The sequence below is a fragment of the Plectropomus leopardus genome, chromosome 11, assembly GCF_008729295.1.
Source record: "Plectropomus leopardus isolate mb chromosome 11, YSFRI_Pleo_2.0, whole genome shotgun sequence".
NCBI lineage: Eukaryota > Metazoa > Chordata > Actinopteri > Perciformes > Serranidae > Plectropomus > Plectropomus leopardus.
Window position 1 is genome coordinate 14,606,108 of NC_056473.1, and position 15,561 is coordinate 14,621,668.

General features: G+C 39.8%; 1 protein-coding gene across 1 annotated transcript; it reads left to right on the forward strand.

Annotated features, from left to right (window-relative positions):
* Positions 1-147: 147 nt before the first annotated feature.
* On the forward strand, positions 148-4,442 carry ppp1r15b (protein phosphatase 1, regulatory subunit 15B). Its single transcript, XM_042495804.1, has 3 exons — positions 148-555; positions 1,219-2,546; positions 3,483-4,442. The coding sequence occupies exons 1-3, from the start codon at positions 393-395 to the stop codon at positions 3,690-3,692; spliced, it is 1,701 nt and encodes a 566-aa protein (XP_042351738.1). The 5' UTR covers positions 148-392; the 3' UTR covers positions 3,693-4,442.
* Positions 4,443-15,561: the final 11,119 nt, after the last annotated feature.

The following is a 15,561-nucleotide window of genomic DNA, read 5'->3' on the forward strand; positions in this document are numbered from 1 at the left end:
CGTGCGTCATATGTCATGTGATGCGAAACAAACGTATCACGTAATGGGCGGAGACTTTGGTGAGTGACAGCCGCGGTATCCAATCACAGCTCCGCTCGACGTCTCGCTCGTATCGTTAAGCTTAAAAGCGGCGGTGTTGCAATCTGGAGACATTCCACTCTACAAGCCACAACAGCGACGACAACAGACTGAGAAACATGGAGAAAATACATGAGAGGAACTGACAAAGGAGATCCAAAAATGGCACATACTTGCCGGAAAATGAAGCGACAGCACATCGACGCATATCTGTCACTGACAAATACGCGAAATCTGTTGGTTTTCGACGAGGAATACCAGAATACGTGAGACTTTTTGTCAACAATCCCGCCGTAATCCGAGAAGAAGTGAAAATGGCTGCGGTAGTTGGTACCGAGAAGGGTTCTGAACGGACGGCGATGGAGAGGTTCGGCGGCGGAGGAATGGCGCTTCTGCCTTGGACGAAACAGATGCTCACCGTGCTGTGGGAACAGCTTCGACTGCTGGTTCAGGTCATTTACTACACCTTCATGTCGGGTGAGTAAAAAGCAAAAAATAAAAATGTGTTACTTTGTTGTTCTGGCTGTTTATCTGCTTGTAACGTCCGCCATTGCTGCGTTGTAACGTTAACCGTTAACTTGTTTAAATGTTAAATTCCACAGACGGATAAATCGTTGCTCTCTTTTTTTAATTAATAAATTTAGTTTACTGAACGACGTAACGTAAAATCACAATTTAACTCTACCATGATAACCCTTATGGATGGGATTATACGTAAAGGTTGAATAAGAAGTTTGTTATGCTTAAAATAAGTATTTTAAGAGACATCAGCTAGTTGCTGTAGCGTACTCGTTCTAATCCTGATATTTTTACGTCATTTCCTATGTCGCAATAATGATTCCTGTGAAGTATCTGTGGTACTGCATAATAAATAGTATGTTGGAGGATTGTCTTAATCTTAAAGCACAGTAGTGTTGTCATAAATAACAGGTCAAAACACTTTTTATGTCAGATCAGATTACGGTGAAATTGTCCATATCATCCAGAAACAAAGAGTCAAAATCTATTAATTGTTTTTAATAGTGTTTTTTTTTTCTATAAATGTGACATTGTGAAATCATAATTACACAGAATGTGACCTTAAATTGTTCTCTTATGTCATTCAGTCGGCTCTAACCTTTTTTTCCCCCGATTTTCCAGTTTTTCAGATGTTCAGGTTTGAAGTTCACGTGAGAATCACAGACGAGACGGGTCAACACATCCAGCACATGACCACGGCGGCAAATCCAACTGAATCCTTCCTGTTTTCCTCGTTGTTTGACGGAGACAACGCAGTGATGGTTGGAGGTTCAAACCCCCTCTCTAACTTCTGTGCTGACGTGGGCGACTCTTTTGCCGGGAAATCCACTGCTGAGGCCCTGCTGTCCAGTCTGCGTGCCGACGACCTGTGTTGCGGACTTGTGGATGATTTTGTGTCAAGAACAGCTGGCAAAGAAGACAGCATCTTTCTAGGACACCAATCCAGTTGGAAAATGGGCTTCCCTGGCGACTGGAACATCTTTGTATCGAGCAGCGACAGCTCTAACGACGGCTGCCACAGAAGTAGTGAGAAAATCTTCAAACAGGATATTACAAAGGAGAAAGTTTTCAAACAGGACACTTCAGAAGAGGAGAGAAGTTTTCACTGGAGTAGCGAGGAAGACCAGAACGTAGTTGAATTTGACAGCGAGGAAAGTAAAGCGCTTTGGGAGTCTCTGTCAAGATCTAGTGATCCATACAATCCCTTCTTTTTCTCTGCGTGTATTTCAACAAACACAAATATGGGGAAAAATAAAGGAAAAATGATGGACAGCGAAACCGACCTCATGTCAGTGAGCAAAGCCAGTGAGGAGGTGCTGGGGCCTCGAGGCCTCAACATCTGGGTCAGTCGCTCTGACAGTGAGAGCAGTTGGAGCAGCTGGGCCAGTTCGGACGGGTCGAGCCCCGACATCGACGAGGAGAGCGAAAGGCTCTTGGAGTTCTTCAGCAGTCCCGAAGACCCCTACAATCCCATGTGCTTCACTGCGTGTACATTCAGCAGCACGTCACCTCAAACCACCACAGCCTCTAAACAACAGGCCTCACTTCCTGCACCTCCTTCCAAGTCGGACACAGACACAGAGGAGAGGGAGAGCAGCTTTCCTCCTTCATCTGAAGATGACGAAGAAGAACAGCTGTGGAAATCTCTCTGCCACAAGGACGACCCGTACCACCCTCTCAACTTTCAGGCCTGCCTGCAGAGCCCCCAAACAACAACACTCCAGTTTGGAGAAGATCCAGATGATGTCCAGCACGTAAAAAGTCTGCCCACAAAGGGCAAGAATTGCAAAAAGCGCCCCCAAAAATCCAGAGCCACTAAGGCCTCTCTGCCAGAGAGGCAGCACTCCCATCCAGACAAAATACTAGTACCCTGGAAAAGACCTGGACAAACACCTCAGTCACTGCCAGAGGAGAAGAAGGACAGCAAGGCCAGCACCACCCAGACAAAGGTCAGTATCTGCTAACACTTCATAGATGGGACTAGATGAAGCATTAAATGAAACCCTTGTGGGTCATGAAGTAAAAATACTCCACTCTGTAAATACTACAGATCACTGAAATCTGTTTTGTACATCAAGACAAAAGGTTAAATGAACCTAACTTTTCCACTTTATTCTGCTGTAGATTAAATAACTAAAATGGAAAGTAATATATATTTTGCGATATCAAGTGGCAACCAAATGTTCCCAAAACGAAGAAATACAGCTGCTACCACTGAGGTTGACGTTATTATTCCTCTTCAGATTGATTTGTCCATGTCACCATAGAAAAGTATGTGATCTGTTAATTTAGGTAATTTTATGACTTGATAGTGTCTGTTGCAATCTCTTGTGGTAAGTTAAGGGTTTATTTCTGCCTCAGCTGAACCATTACACCACTGCACGGTGCATTAGGCTGAGCTGTTGTTTGTTGGTTAGCAGCGCAGTGGGTTGTCATGACTAAGCTGGTCATATGACTCCAGCCAGTCAGCAGAGACTTCCTCATTGGACTACATGTAAAGTTGCAGCATTATTGCAAAGTCATTTTTAGTACTTAACAGTTAACAAATTGTTGCATCAGACTCAAAAAATAAAGCCTGAAGCAGAAAAACAAGTCACAGCATGATGCTATAACTCACCTGTCTAAAACAGGCAGTGAGCACTGTGATGTTTTATTGTCTATTTATTTGTAGAGTATTTTCATGCAGATTTGGATCCACATGGAAGTTAGCTCCAAGTAGTAATAGTCGTTTATTTAGTTACTTTGATTTGAAAATAAGACATCTATTTATTAACATCACTAGCAGCTAATAACCCCAAAATAATTACACATTGACATCGTATCATCATGTACACATCTTTTAGCAAAATGTACTAAATTTTTGTCTCGTTTCTTCTGGATTTCAGGTGCGGTTTTCTCCTCTGGTCCAAGTCCACGTCATGCGGACCTGGCCGTTTGCGCGCCAAGCTGCTCGTAAAGGACACTGGGAAGAAATGGCGCGAGACCGGGACCGCTTCCGGAGGCGGGTCCAGGAAACCGAGCAGGCCATCGGCTACTGCTTCACCCAGCAACACAGAGAGAGGATGCGGGCGTTTGTGGACGGTGCCTTGAAGTAAAAAAATAAAATAAAATCCTGAACACTGAATGTTTAATTTCCTTTTCGGATGAGAACTTGTGATTGGTTGCAATGCAACAGTGATTTTTGATTTAGGCCAATTAGAAATTTGATGTTAGGCCAACTTTAATGTTCGGTGTCAAGTTGAACAACTTTGTACCTCAAAAGGTTTTCTACATTTTGTGACTGTTGCACTGACTGACACTTTCTCATATTAACCTCAGCATTAACGTGTGGAATGTTGTTTTTGTATGCCTTATATACTGACCTAGTAATGTAACTTATTTATGCCCTATGGAGCTTGTTGTTTATTTTTTACCGTTGGTTTTAACTGTTTGTGTTTTGATTTGTGTGAACAAACCCCAGTTGTGATTCTAGAAGTTAAAAGTAGATAATGATGATATCGTAAGAAAGCAGAGTTTTGCAGTACAAAGTGTTTCCAAAAGTGTTTTGTTGAAGCATGATGTGTAGACATTCAGTTCTGGTGTGATTTTTGTCCTGTTCAAATGTTTTGGTTCTTGACGTTTAAGTTTTGTCTTGTTTTTTGTTCTGATTTGATGGCACATAAGTCGTGTGTGGAGATGGATATGTTAATTATTATATCAACTGGATAGATTCAAACACTTTGTCCAATGTGAGTCACTCAGCTTCTCATGGTAACATCATATAGCCAGAAATATGTCAAAAAATGGGCTGTAGCAAATTTTGTCATTAGGTGCTTTGCCAAATCAATAAAAACAATGTGACATTACATCACTATTCTGTGTTTTGCAAGTTTTTCAATGTGCCTCAAGATTTGACACATAAGTTGTAGCTTTTAATATTTTTACTTAACTAAAAGTGAACACAGAGACCGAATGTTAACCCTGATCAAAATCGCTTCCTGTTATCATGTCACGCTTGGGTATGCAGAATAACTTGTCCATCTGCCATTTCATGCGTTGAGCGTATCAGGGAAATGGAGACAGGACACACAGTCCCAGAGCTGTGTAAACAACACACACAAAAGGTCAGATTCATGGAACAGCACACGCAGGCTGTCATACAGCCTTTTGTAAGTACACGTTTTTGGAAAATGTCCCAACAAAAAGCTAAAAAAAAAAAGTGAGATAAAATCAATATGGCTCTTTAGAGGAAATCTTATCTTTAAATGTTGCAAAAGCATTTATGTTTACACTGATGCCTTTAAAATACGATCCAGCACAGTTACAGCAACAACCGCCGAAACATGCAGAGAAGCAGGACAGCGTTCAAAGTCAGGAGATTTAGTAACACAGGACAATGCTACACCCTCAGCCTCTCTGCGGGGTTAAAAAAACAACAGTTTAACCTCTCGCCTAGTTCTGACACACCCAGGGTGCACCTGTGTGTGACAGCCACCTTTGGTGAGGCTAACTTTGTTTTTTTTAAAGAGCCTTTTACATTGGCATTAATTTGGCAGACATCAGAGTGCCAACATTAAAACCGGCCTAATTTTTTTGTTGAAAAGTGGAAGTTTTTGCCTTGTTACTTTATTTTAACAGCATTTTCAGTGGCTTAGCCTGCAGGTAGGACATGCTTGACACTAAAACATTGTGATAGATGCCATGAACAACACTAATATGTTAACTAGACATCTAAAAATAATTTACTTTTCAAAAATGTAATGTCTAAACCTGCGTAAAACAAGTGTGTCCTGGGTTTTTCAGTATGCATGCAGTCTGTAGCCAGTCTTGCTCCCTCTAATGTGCCTCAAATATTTAAGATCCAGTGAAATGTCTGCGGCATGTGGAAATTATTCAAAATACACATGCTTCATCCATCCTAACTAATCCCTCTCTCTCCCCTCCACACACACACACACACACACACACACACACACACTCAGGAGCTTATAATTTCCCAGATGGCTGCGAGTCTCTGTGCAGACTAACTGCTGTAAGGCTGTCGTAAGACAAGGGTTAAAAACACCAAGTATGATGAAATGACTTTCCATAGAGATGAAATCAATTAGCACTTCTCCGACGCTCTCCCCACCCGACCCCTCCCTCCATCCCTCCCTCACACACACACACACACACACACACACACAGAGCGTGGTGCAAAGGTGAGCAATTGCTGACACTGTTGCTGTGTCAACCCAGCGGTGGGTCTTTCGCTGGTGCTGTCCCCCCCTCCCCGTCTTCCCTCCCACATGCTGTGTGTATAATTGATGCACAGAATAATGAAGGCTGCTGCTTCAAAATGAGACAGAAGATGCTTTAGACTTTTTTTAGATGAAAGAAAGATAAAAAGAGTTCAGTCTACTATTTATTACTTTTTAGCATTTTAGACATCAAAATGAGGGACATACTTGGATCTGCTGGTGCGTGTCCCTTTTAATAAAAGAAATGGAAAAAATAAACTAATCAAAGATCTCTGCTCTGGTGGAATTAAGAAACCCATTTTCTTTTTTAATGATTATTATGTCTGAATAATTGAAATGGGAATTGCTTCCAGTGACATTAACCAGATGTTCAGGCTAAAGTCCAGTCCAGAATATAAAAATAAAGCTAGAATGAATATAGGAATTGTCATATATTTAAATGAAAAATCAAAAATATATATATTTATTGGTAAAAAGGTAAAGGTAAGGGTTTTAGGAGGTTTTTTTCCCTCATTTGACCATAGGCTATTGGGGTAGAGGGTGTTGTATGCTGGACAGTTTATAAAGCCATCTGAGGTAAACGCCTAATTTGTGATTTTAGGCTAATTTTACAAGCCTTTTCCAGAACCCTAAACTGATATTTGGACCTTGAGTTACATTTGTGTCTTTCTAACCTATTTTGATTGTTAAGTGTGAAGTTAAATGTGAAGAATTTCTGTTTTCCTGCTGGCTTTTCTCGCATCTTTTCAGCCAAAATGACCTGACCCAGCATCGGCCTAAACTTGGCACACTTAAAGAATTAAATCTAGCCAACTGCCAAACTTAGCTGAGACTCGATATGAAGGATGTGACCAAAAAAACTGTCCCAGTTCCGGCTGCTGGAACTACCATCACTGGGCCTTTGTCAAAAGCACGTGGCTCAGCATCAGCCTAAATTGACATGAGTCAGGTTACGTCCGGTTGCCTGGCACAGCCGAGACTTGGCCTGAATGACGCCCCAGAATCAAGCTAAATGGACATGCCTGATTCCCTGATCACAGGGCTGTGGTTAAAAATGACCTGGCCAAGCACTTGCCCAAACCTGGCACGTCGGTTAAAATAAGTCGGGCCGCATCCGGTTGCCCGAGTCATCTGACAGCCCAGAATCTGGTCAAATCCACCGAGTAGATATTTACAGCCATCACAATATGTTTTTTTCCATGATGCAAGCCAGAGGAAACATTTTTATCATGAGCGTACATTTTCTAAATGTCGTGCCTTTCCTCCTGAGGCGTTTGGAGCTGACCTGATGACACTGGCTTTGAGCTGAGAAGTAAAAAACAAACACTAATATATGTTTTTCTCTGGTGTGTGAGGAGAAGGCGACTGGTGGTTTCACTTGTCTGCCTGCTGTCTGTGTTTCTGATTTTACTGTCAGAGAAAACACTACAGTGCTTTCATCCAGAGCCAGCTGAGGGTTTTGCTCCCTGCTCATGAGCCTACACTGCAACAAGATGCAAATGTCTCTCTGAAGTGACTGTGATTCTCAGTTAAAGGATGAATACACCACTTTCTCCTCCATTATTGCTCCCACTTCTCCTTCTTCAAATCCACTCCTCTGTATCTTTGTCTGCATCTTTCCCCTCCTCATCCTCTCCCTGTATCAATATAGCTTTTGTGGCCTAGGCGACCCCGTCTCCAGGCAACCGGCAGGAGTGGCGAGGCGTTGAAAGGATTGCAGGTGATTGCAGCAGCGGTAAAATCAGCAGCAGCAGTTGAGGCAGTGGGTTTTCAGCTCCACACACACACACACACACACACATACACACACGTGGTTGCCCCTCTCACTCGCCTGCCAGAGGAGGGTATCTCCTGGGTCACAATTAGCTGATGATGCAATCTACCAGCAGCTATTGTGTCTGACACCAACTCACACAGACAGACTGCATGATATACAAACGGCTGATCTTTGTGAGTATTGTTTAGAAGAAGGCGATGAGCAGCTTCAGAAGGAATGACCTAAAAATAAGCAAGAAATTAGTAAAAAGTACATTAAAAAAAAGCACAAAAAACAATAAAAAATATATTAAAACAACAACAAGAAAATTACTTTACAAATATGCTTAAAAATTGTAATAATTTTTAGTTTAGTTTTCCATAGACATTTTTCCTTTTTGCTTGTTATCTTTCAAATAATTTTCTAAATCTAGTAATTTCTAACAATTTGTGGAACATGTCTTACTTAAGTTTCTCATTGCCTTTTTGCCTATGTTTTCTTTTTTTAAAGACATCGATCGAAGTTGCTCAGGGTTCAAGATTTAAATCCTTATGAAAGGCACCTGAAAGCAGCACAAGTGATGTTGATTCAGGATTCAAAGGGTTAAGAGACTGAGTAAGAAGAAGAACAAAAATAATAATCACCATTATTCCCAGCACCATTAATGTCCCCATATATGCAACTCATACCAGTTACTATGAATTTGACAGTATAAATAGTGTGATAAAGTCATATGTGGTAAACACTCATCTGTTCCAACACATACTTTTGAGGATTAGTGTGTCTGACCAACACCCACACCAGACAGCTATACACACAGTGCACACACTTCATGTATTTCTGTCAGTGGATGAATGTGAATAGGTGTAGTGCTTCATTTGAGCCACCAGGGGACACACCTCCCCCCCCTCTGGTACGTGACACAAAACACACACACACAAACACATGACAGCAGAAGGGGACACGAAAAGGTCATTGATCAAAGTACAGGTGATTGTGTCTAGTCAGAATTATTAAATGTCAGTTAAAATTCAAGCTGCCTTAACCATGCCGTGTGTCCTTAAAAACCCTTGTTTGCAAGCAGCTTACATACTCAGATATTACTTAAGTAAAAGTAGTAATACTACAGTGAAGAAATTCTCTGTGACAATTAAAAGTTGTGTATTCAAAATTTTGATAAAGTAGAAGTACAAAAGAAAATACTAAGATCAAAATATACTTAAAGTATCAAAATTAAAAGTACTCTTAATGCAGAGTGGCCCATTTCAGAATAATGTATAATATATTATTCAATTAAACCTACTGATGTATTAATGTGTACATTGCAGTTTGTAAAGGTGATCATTTTTTCTCTTATAATTCATAATATTGTACTTATTGATTATATTTTGTCTTTAACAAAAGTTAGAAAATAAATGTAGTTGAGTAAAAAGTATTACATTTGCTTCCAAAATGTAGTGCAGTTGAAGGAATTAGTTTTGTGCTTTATTGCAGTGGTAATCAGTAACTCAGTAGCATTAGATCCCATTAATCAGAAATATATTAATAACTGTACTACCTTTGTTTGGACTATAGTTAATATTATGCTGTTACCATGGCATTGAAATGCCACCATTTACTGTAACAGCGTATGTGATGTATTGCTTCCTTTCACACCCAGAGGACCATATTTGGACATGATGTGTCATAGGTGTGTCTCAGACAGATAAAAATAAAAAACGGTCTAACCACTGAAAAATTGTGTATCTCTGCTGTCCTCGTGTGGTAGAAGCACAGACTGTACATGAAGGTACAGAGTGAGGGCCCCTCTGCTGGCTCCCTCTGCTGGCCCCCTCTGTTTGAGCTGTTTGAGGCTGCTGTGCTCCGAGCACAGACAGCAGAGCAGCAGTCACTTCGTACTGGCAGACCTCCTCAACACACCTTTGCTTTGTGTCTTTTGATTCTTTGTTTTTTCACAGCACCACACCCCTAAAGCACATTTCCAGTCATCTGCCCCTACACATCTGACACTACAGATTTATCCTGCCTATTTGACCAACTTGTTAAACACTATGAAACCTGAGCAAATTGTTGTTTTTTTTTTCAAAAAACAGTTGAAAAAGTCAGTGAACAACTTAAAAAAAAAAAAAAAAACTTTGCAAGAAATAAGTTCAAAGGTACAAGAAAATGACCCTAAAATTAAGCAAAAATAAAAAATAAAAAAAATAAGGAAAATATAAAAAAATAAACCTGAAGAAAGTGCCAAAATGTATGCTTACATTGTATATTATTTGTGTGTGTGTGTGTGTGTGTGTGTATGTGTGTGTGTGTGTGTGTGTGTGTGTGTGTTTTCTGGACATGTTCCCAATTTCTTTTCTTTTTTTTTTTAATTTCCATTTCCCCCCATATCTTTTATTCTTTTCACTAATTTTCAGGTAATTTTCTGTCACCTTCTTCAATTTTTTTGATGTCTTGCCAGGTTGCCAATGGCCTTTTTAGCCATGAAACTTTAAATACTTGAGAAATGCATCCAAATGCAGCACAAGATAGCCTAACTGATGTCAGTTAAGGTTTCAAAAGGCTAACCTGTTTTTAATACTTTTAGTTATAAGTCACTTTATTTTTTTTATTTACCTGTCTCCCTCTCTTTGTCTAGCCTCATAACTGGACTGTGATAATAGTCTGTGAGTTAAATCCACAACATCAAGGCCAATAGATGCTCAGCACGGCTCATTTGACCTTTAATTCAGACTTTACCTCAGAGTTAAAAGGACAGAATCAGCTCCAGTGAAGCTTTATTATCTTACCCCTCACCTCCACAAGAGGAAACAGGTGAACCCATACAAAAGTTTAAAACATGACTTTTTATAACAAAATAAAAACTCAAATGTTCTTAGTTTTCTTGAAAAGATTTTTACAACTGGATAAATATTCTGTTGATGTAGATGTATATATGCTTGAAATAGGTGTTGGACATGATATAACAATAATATTCAATAAGCTTCTGTGCTACATCTGTCCCAGTCAAAGTATCTGGCCTCCTCCCTGGATGCTACTGAAAAGGGAAAAACAACATTTTTAAATAAACAAGAAAATCATCCTAGTGCAGCAGATTGAAGCAGAACAACAATTACACTGTAATCCAATCCAATAAGCTGCTTTTGGGGATTTCATCGCTCTGATCTGGTTGATGGATGAGCTGCTGACTGACCAGCAGCAGCGCTCCTCTCAGTGAAGAACTGAGCTTATGATCGTAAAGCTCTGAATTTAAGTTTCTGAAATTCTTGGGATGTTCCAGGACGACGAGGAATTAAATCTGTTGTTGGTTTTGTGAGTAAATCCTTGTTCCTTTTCAGGAACTAAGACCATGCATTCAGGAGTTTATCTAGTGGGGTTGTTTATGTGTTTCATCAGACAACAGCCATGACCAGGTTTCTCAGCCCAGAGAGGAATGTGTTACCATCATCCAAAATTAAAAAGAGTTTTCCATGTGACATCACTGCTGTTGTTAATGTTCCCATTGGTCTGTCAGTCAATGTGAATAAACAAAATTCATCTAGGATGATGTAGAAACCTCAGACTAGTATCTGAGGGTCGACAGATTATCTGAGATTATTGGCCTGGTTGATTTTTTGGCATTTTGCCGATGATCTGAATCGGTATGTCATTTTAATTATCAGCAAAATTAATTCATTAAAAGAGCAAAGTAAGTGTAGACATGTGGGGAACTTTCTATTTATTCATTTTCTATTTAAATTGTCACTTGACTTTAGAAAAAAAAAAGTTGCTGGGAACTTGCTATACAGGCGCGCAGCACACGCGGGGTACGCGTGGGACACGTCCCCCGCACTCCCCCTATCTGTGCCCTCTGTCCCCCATGGATCTGTCCCCCGCACTTTTCACAACCGTTCAAGCCATGTGTAACATGTGGTACCTCGTTTTTTCCGAGCGGCCTTGAAACGCACCATGAATACGACATACACGCGATGTCTTGTTGTGATCACGTGACACAGTTGAGGCGCGCGGACAGCACTGCTTTGAACTGTCGGTTTTAGCTAAAGTACCACAAATAATGGACAGCAAACCCCTCAGCCAGACAAAAACCCTGCACTCCTTCTCCAAAACACACCGTGTAAGTTGAGTAATGCTGTTGCCTGTTATAATATAAGGTTAGCTAAATGATGTCAAATTAATTAGATGCCAATAAAGCTTGTTGAACAAGAATACTGACCTTATTGTTACCTGTGGCTGGCTAGCTAGCTTCATGCTAGGAATAGACCCACTCCCCCTTTAATTTCTGCACAGAACTTGTGCGCACTGTTGCTTTGCACATATTTTTTTAATCTTTAATGCTACAATAGAAAGAGCAAGGAAGAAAAGGTTCACAGGTTTTACAGGCGAGGAGAGATTATATATATATATATATATATATACTGTATATCCTCACAGGTGAGAGCAGATTATAACTAATGGCTATAGGGATTTGTATTTGTAGAATAAAAATGACTTTGGTATTCATCTCCACAGCTATTTCAGAGCAGAGAGAAAGCAGGGCAGAGAGCAGGCTGCAGCACTGACCATCAGTCTGAGGCTCTACAGGTGAGGACAGATTATAACTGGCTAAAGACATGTTGTCTACAGGATAAGAGTGACTAATTTCCACAGCTGTTACTGAACTTTTCATATTGTCACTTAATTATCTGGCTACTTACCCTGTAGATGCTTCAGGATCATTCTGTGTCAACTCAACCAGAGCTTGGCAGCGCAAACTTTTGATCATTTTAAAGAACTTGAGTTGGTCCCAGGGTGCCATACTGTGGCTGTTTGTGGTTATTTGGTTCTTTAGCCGCTAAAGAGAGGTGCAATTGAATGTTAGAGGACGATAAATCACTCATTAAAAGCCGTCTTATTCCTGAACAATCTGTCCCCCTCACTTCTGAAATAATAGCTACTCCCCTGTTGCTGTGCATGATGTTGAACGTCTCAGTTTTGATTAAACATATGCTAAAGGTGTTTAAACAAGGTTTTGTGTTGGAGTTGGAGTGTTTTGTGTTATATCCCAAATTCTAAATCCTGACAGAAAGATTTTCATTTTTATTGTAAATGCATATTGGGTCCAAATATCGGTTATCGGTCTCATTAACTACCAATAATCTGTATCGGTATCTGCCCTGAAAAACCAATATCAGTCGACCCCTACTGGTAGCATTAGGCTTTTTTTAGTGGGCCTGCCCAGTGGTAGAGTAACTCAAGTACCAATGTACAATTTTAAGTTACTTTTTTTTTAAACATAAGTTATATTTGTTGTGTTTTTTTCACGTAAACAAAACATGAGGAACAATTTTAAGGTAGTTGTACTTTACCTTTTACTTCTACTCCACTACATTTTAGAGGAAAATACTATACTATTTATTTCACTACATGTATTTGGCAGCTGTAGTATACGAGTTACTATTCAAATTAAGATTTTACATTAAAAACATTTGATTTGTTAAAGATTTAAACAGTGCCTGGCACTGGTGTTGAAACACCTGTATTTCATGGCCTGAAAATGTCCCTGTCAGGCTGATAGTTGGTGTGTCAGGCCCCTACTCACCTATATCTTTGACGCTCATCAAAACTGATAACAGCCATTTAATGGCCTGATAACACCCAAAACTTGGAACAAAATGTTTCCAGTAAGTGGTTAAAGTCCAGCAGACACCTGTTCAGTCCTCACTCTTCACTCGGTGGACTCTTTACATCATGTTAAGCACCAGCAGCTGTGAATGAAGCCCTTCATGTTCACTGTCATAAACACCCAATCTAGATGTGGATGGAAGACTCACAAGTGACCTTTGACCCACATCGTATTTCAGTCATGTAGACACAATTGTTGCTCCACCTTATTACAAGCTTTTACTGAAATTGCGTGCTCCAGATCTCAGCTTCCCAAATTATTGCAGTTATTTTTAAAGGAAAGTTCACCCAAATGCTCACCTGGAGTGCAATCTGGTGCATCGAGTTTTGGTGTGATTTGCCAAGAAGACTGGAAGATATTGGCTGTGGTTCAACACAGAAGCCCACAAAGCAACTCAGTGTTATTTGATTAGTAGTGCTCAATAGCACAGATGCTCTTAGTAAGTCAGACCAGGCTGTGAACATTTTCTCTTTTCTGTCCAGACACTGACAGTTGGCAGATGTACTTTGTGAGATGGTAGTTGTTAGATAAACTGTTTACAGTGTGATCTGTGAATGAATTATCACCACAGACTGTTATTGTTGCCGCAGCTAATATCTCCAAACCTCAGCTAATATCTCCAAACCTCAGCTAATATCTCCAAACCTCAGCTAATCGACAAAACTAGATAGAACTTCAGAAAAATAGGTTTAGTGTGCGTTTGGAGGTTAATTTACCTAAATGCTGTCTTTGTTTTTGTATTTTTGTTCACAAGATTGTGTTCTTGCATTTTCTGCCCACCTTGTTACTTTTTTTTAATTCACAAGTCACATTGCACCTTTTTGCACATCCAAAATTTAGTTGGGACTTGTAAAAACTTGATTTATTTCCTGGTTTGTCGATGCTGTTTTCCGGAGGTGAGCAGCTGGACTGAAAACTGAATCAACAAAATATCGTTTATAATGATTCCCATCAGCAAAGTTTCTCCATGTATTCTGCCTTCATGTATTGTTGATGTTTCATTGTATTTTATGAGGTATTTCAATTAAAAAAAAATACCATCAGTACTGTATACTTTTGCTGCTTAGCCAGCTGGACAATGAATTGACATCTGGTGTCCATCAGAGGGAGACAGAGTAATTCACAAAAATGTCTCAGATGTTTATTTATTTATTATTTTTGTTGATTTTTTTTTTTAAAGAGGCTCAAGCTGATCTTGAAGAAATAGACATATGAATATGAGTAAAGAGATGTAATTTAAGAAACATGTTTCTGTTTATTTGAAGCTGTCCAAAAAACTCTGTGTGTATCATTTTGAAAAAATCTAAACTCTCACATAGTTTTTCTTCAACATTTGACTATATTGTGGTCACCATATTTTGTCATCATTTTATGGTAAGAAAACTGGGTATTTTTTATTAAGATGCTGGGACATTTCTAGCTGTGTTTTTGGTGACAAAATCAGATTTTTTTTTAACAGTAAGTGACGTTTCCATCCATGTTTGTGGCAACAGAATTGTTTTTGTTTGTGACAGCAACATTGCATATTTTTTAAAGAGACATTACCACATTTCCAGCCGTGTTTGTGTCTACAAAACCAAATATTTTGTAATGAGACATTGAAACTTTTCAAGCCACATTTGTGGTAATGTTTGTGTTGAGAAACCACATTTTTTGTGGTTTTTTTGCAAGATGTAGGGAGATTTCCAGCTGTGTTTTTGGTGACAAAGTGGCGGATTTCAAGATAAAACATGATGTTTTCCTAACCTTAAGTGTTTTTTTGTGCCCAAATCTAACAACGGTGTTGTCACAACACAAAATTTAGAATTGAAACATTAAGTTTCTACACATTCGCTACATGTGAACTACACAGATTTAACATATGATCGGCTCAAATGTAGCATATCCATTGTTCACAGAAACGTACGATGCCAACATTTAGCTGTTGTGGCGACTGGATTTAATACCTACAAACAGAGAAGGGCTTAGCTAATGCAATAGTGTTTTTGTTTCTCTGATTGATGTTTAGAGTATAAAGGTTGGACTCTGATCCCACCCGTCTCCCTCAGGTGCTAAACTTAGTTCATACATTTAGGAGCAGGAAGAGTAAAGCTCTGTCAGGCCTGCAGGCTGTTAGAAAAGTCACAAGCTCTCTTATGGAGCCCAGCCATGCATTATTCACCCCACATCTACATAAGACACAATGGGGCGAACAGTGCCAGACATGTGTACAGCTTAGCTGTGTATGCACATCTAGTGAACAGCGTGTTTCTCTGAATTCCTTTGCCACCTGAGGTTTTTGCTGCTCTGCCAACGGGTGTGTTGACGCAATACGGACGAGGGCAAAGACC

Bases quoted from the DNA above. Each gene is read 5' to 3' on its own strand.
- ppp1r15b (XM_042495804.1), top strand. From the start codon at position 393: ATGGCTGCGGTAGTTGGTACCGAGAAGGGTTCTGAACGGACGGCGATG. The intron at 556-1,218 runs GTGAGTAAAAAG...CCGATTTTCCAG, and splicing joins TTACTACACCTTCATGTCGG to TTTTTCAGATGTTCAGGTTT. The intron at 2,547-3,482 runs GTCAGTATCTGC...TCTGGATTTCAG, and splicing joins CCAGCACCACCCAGACAAAG to GTGCGGTTTTCTCCTCTGGT.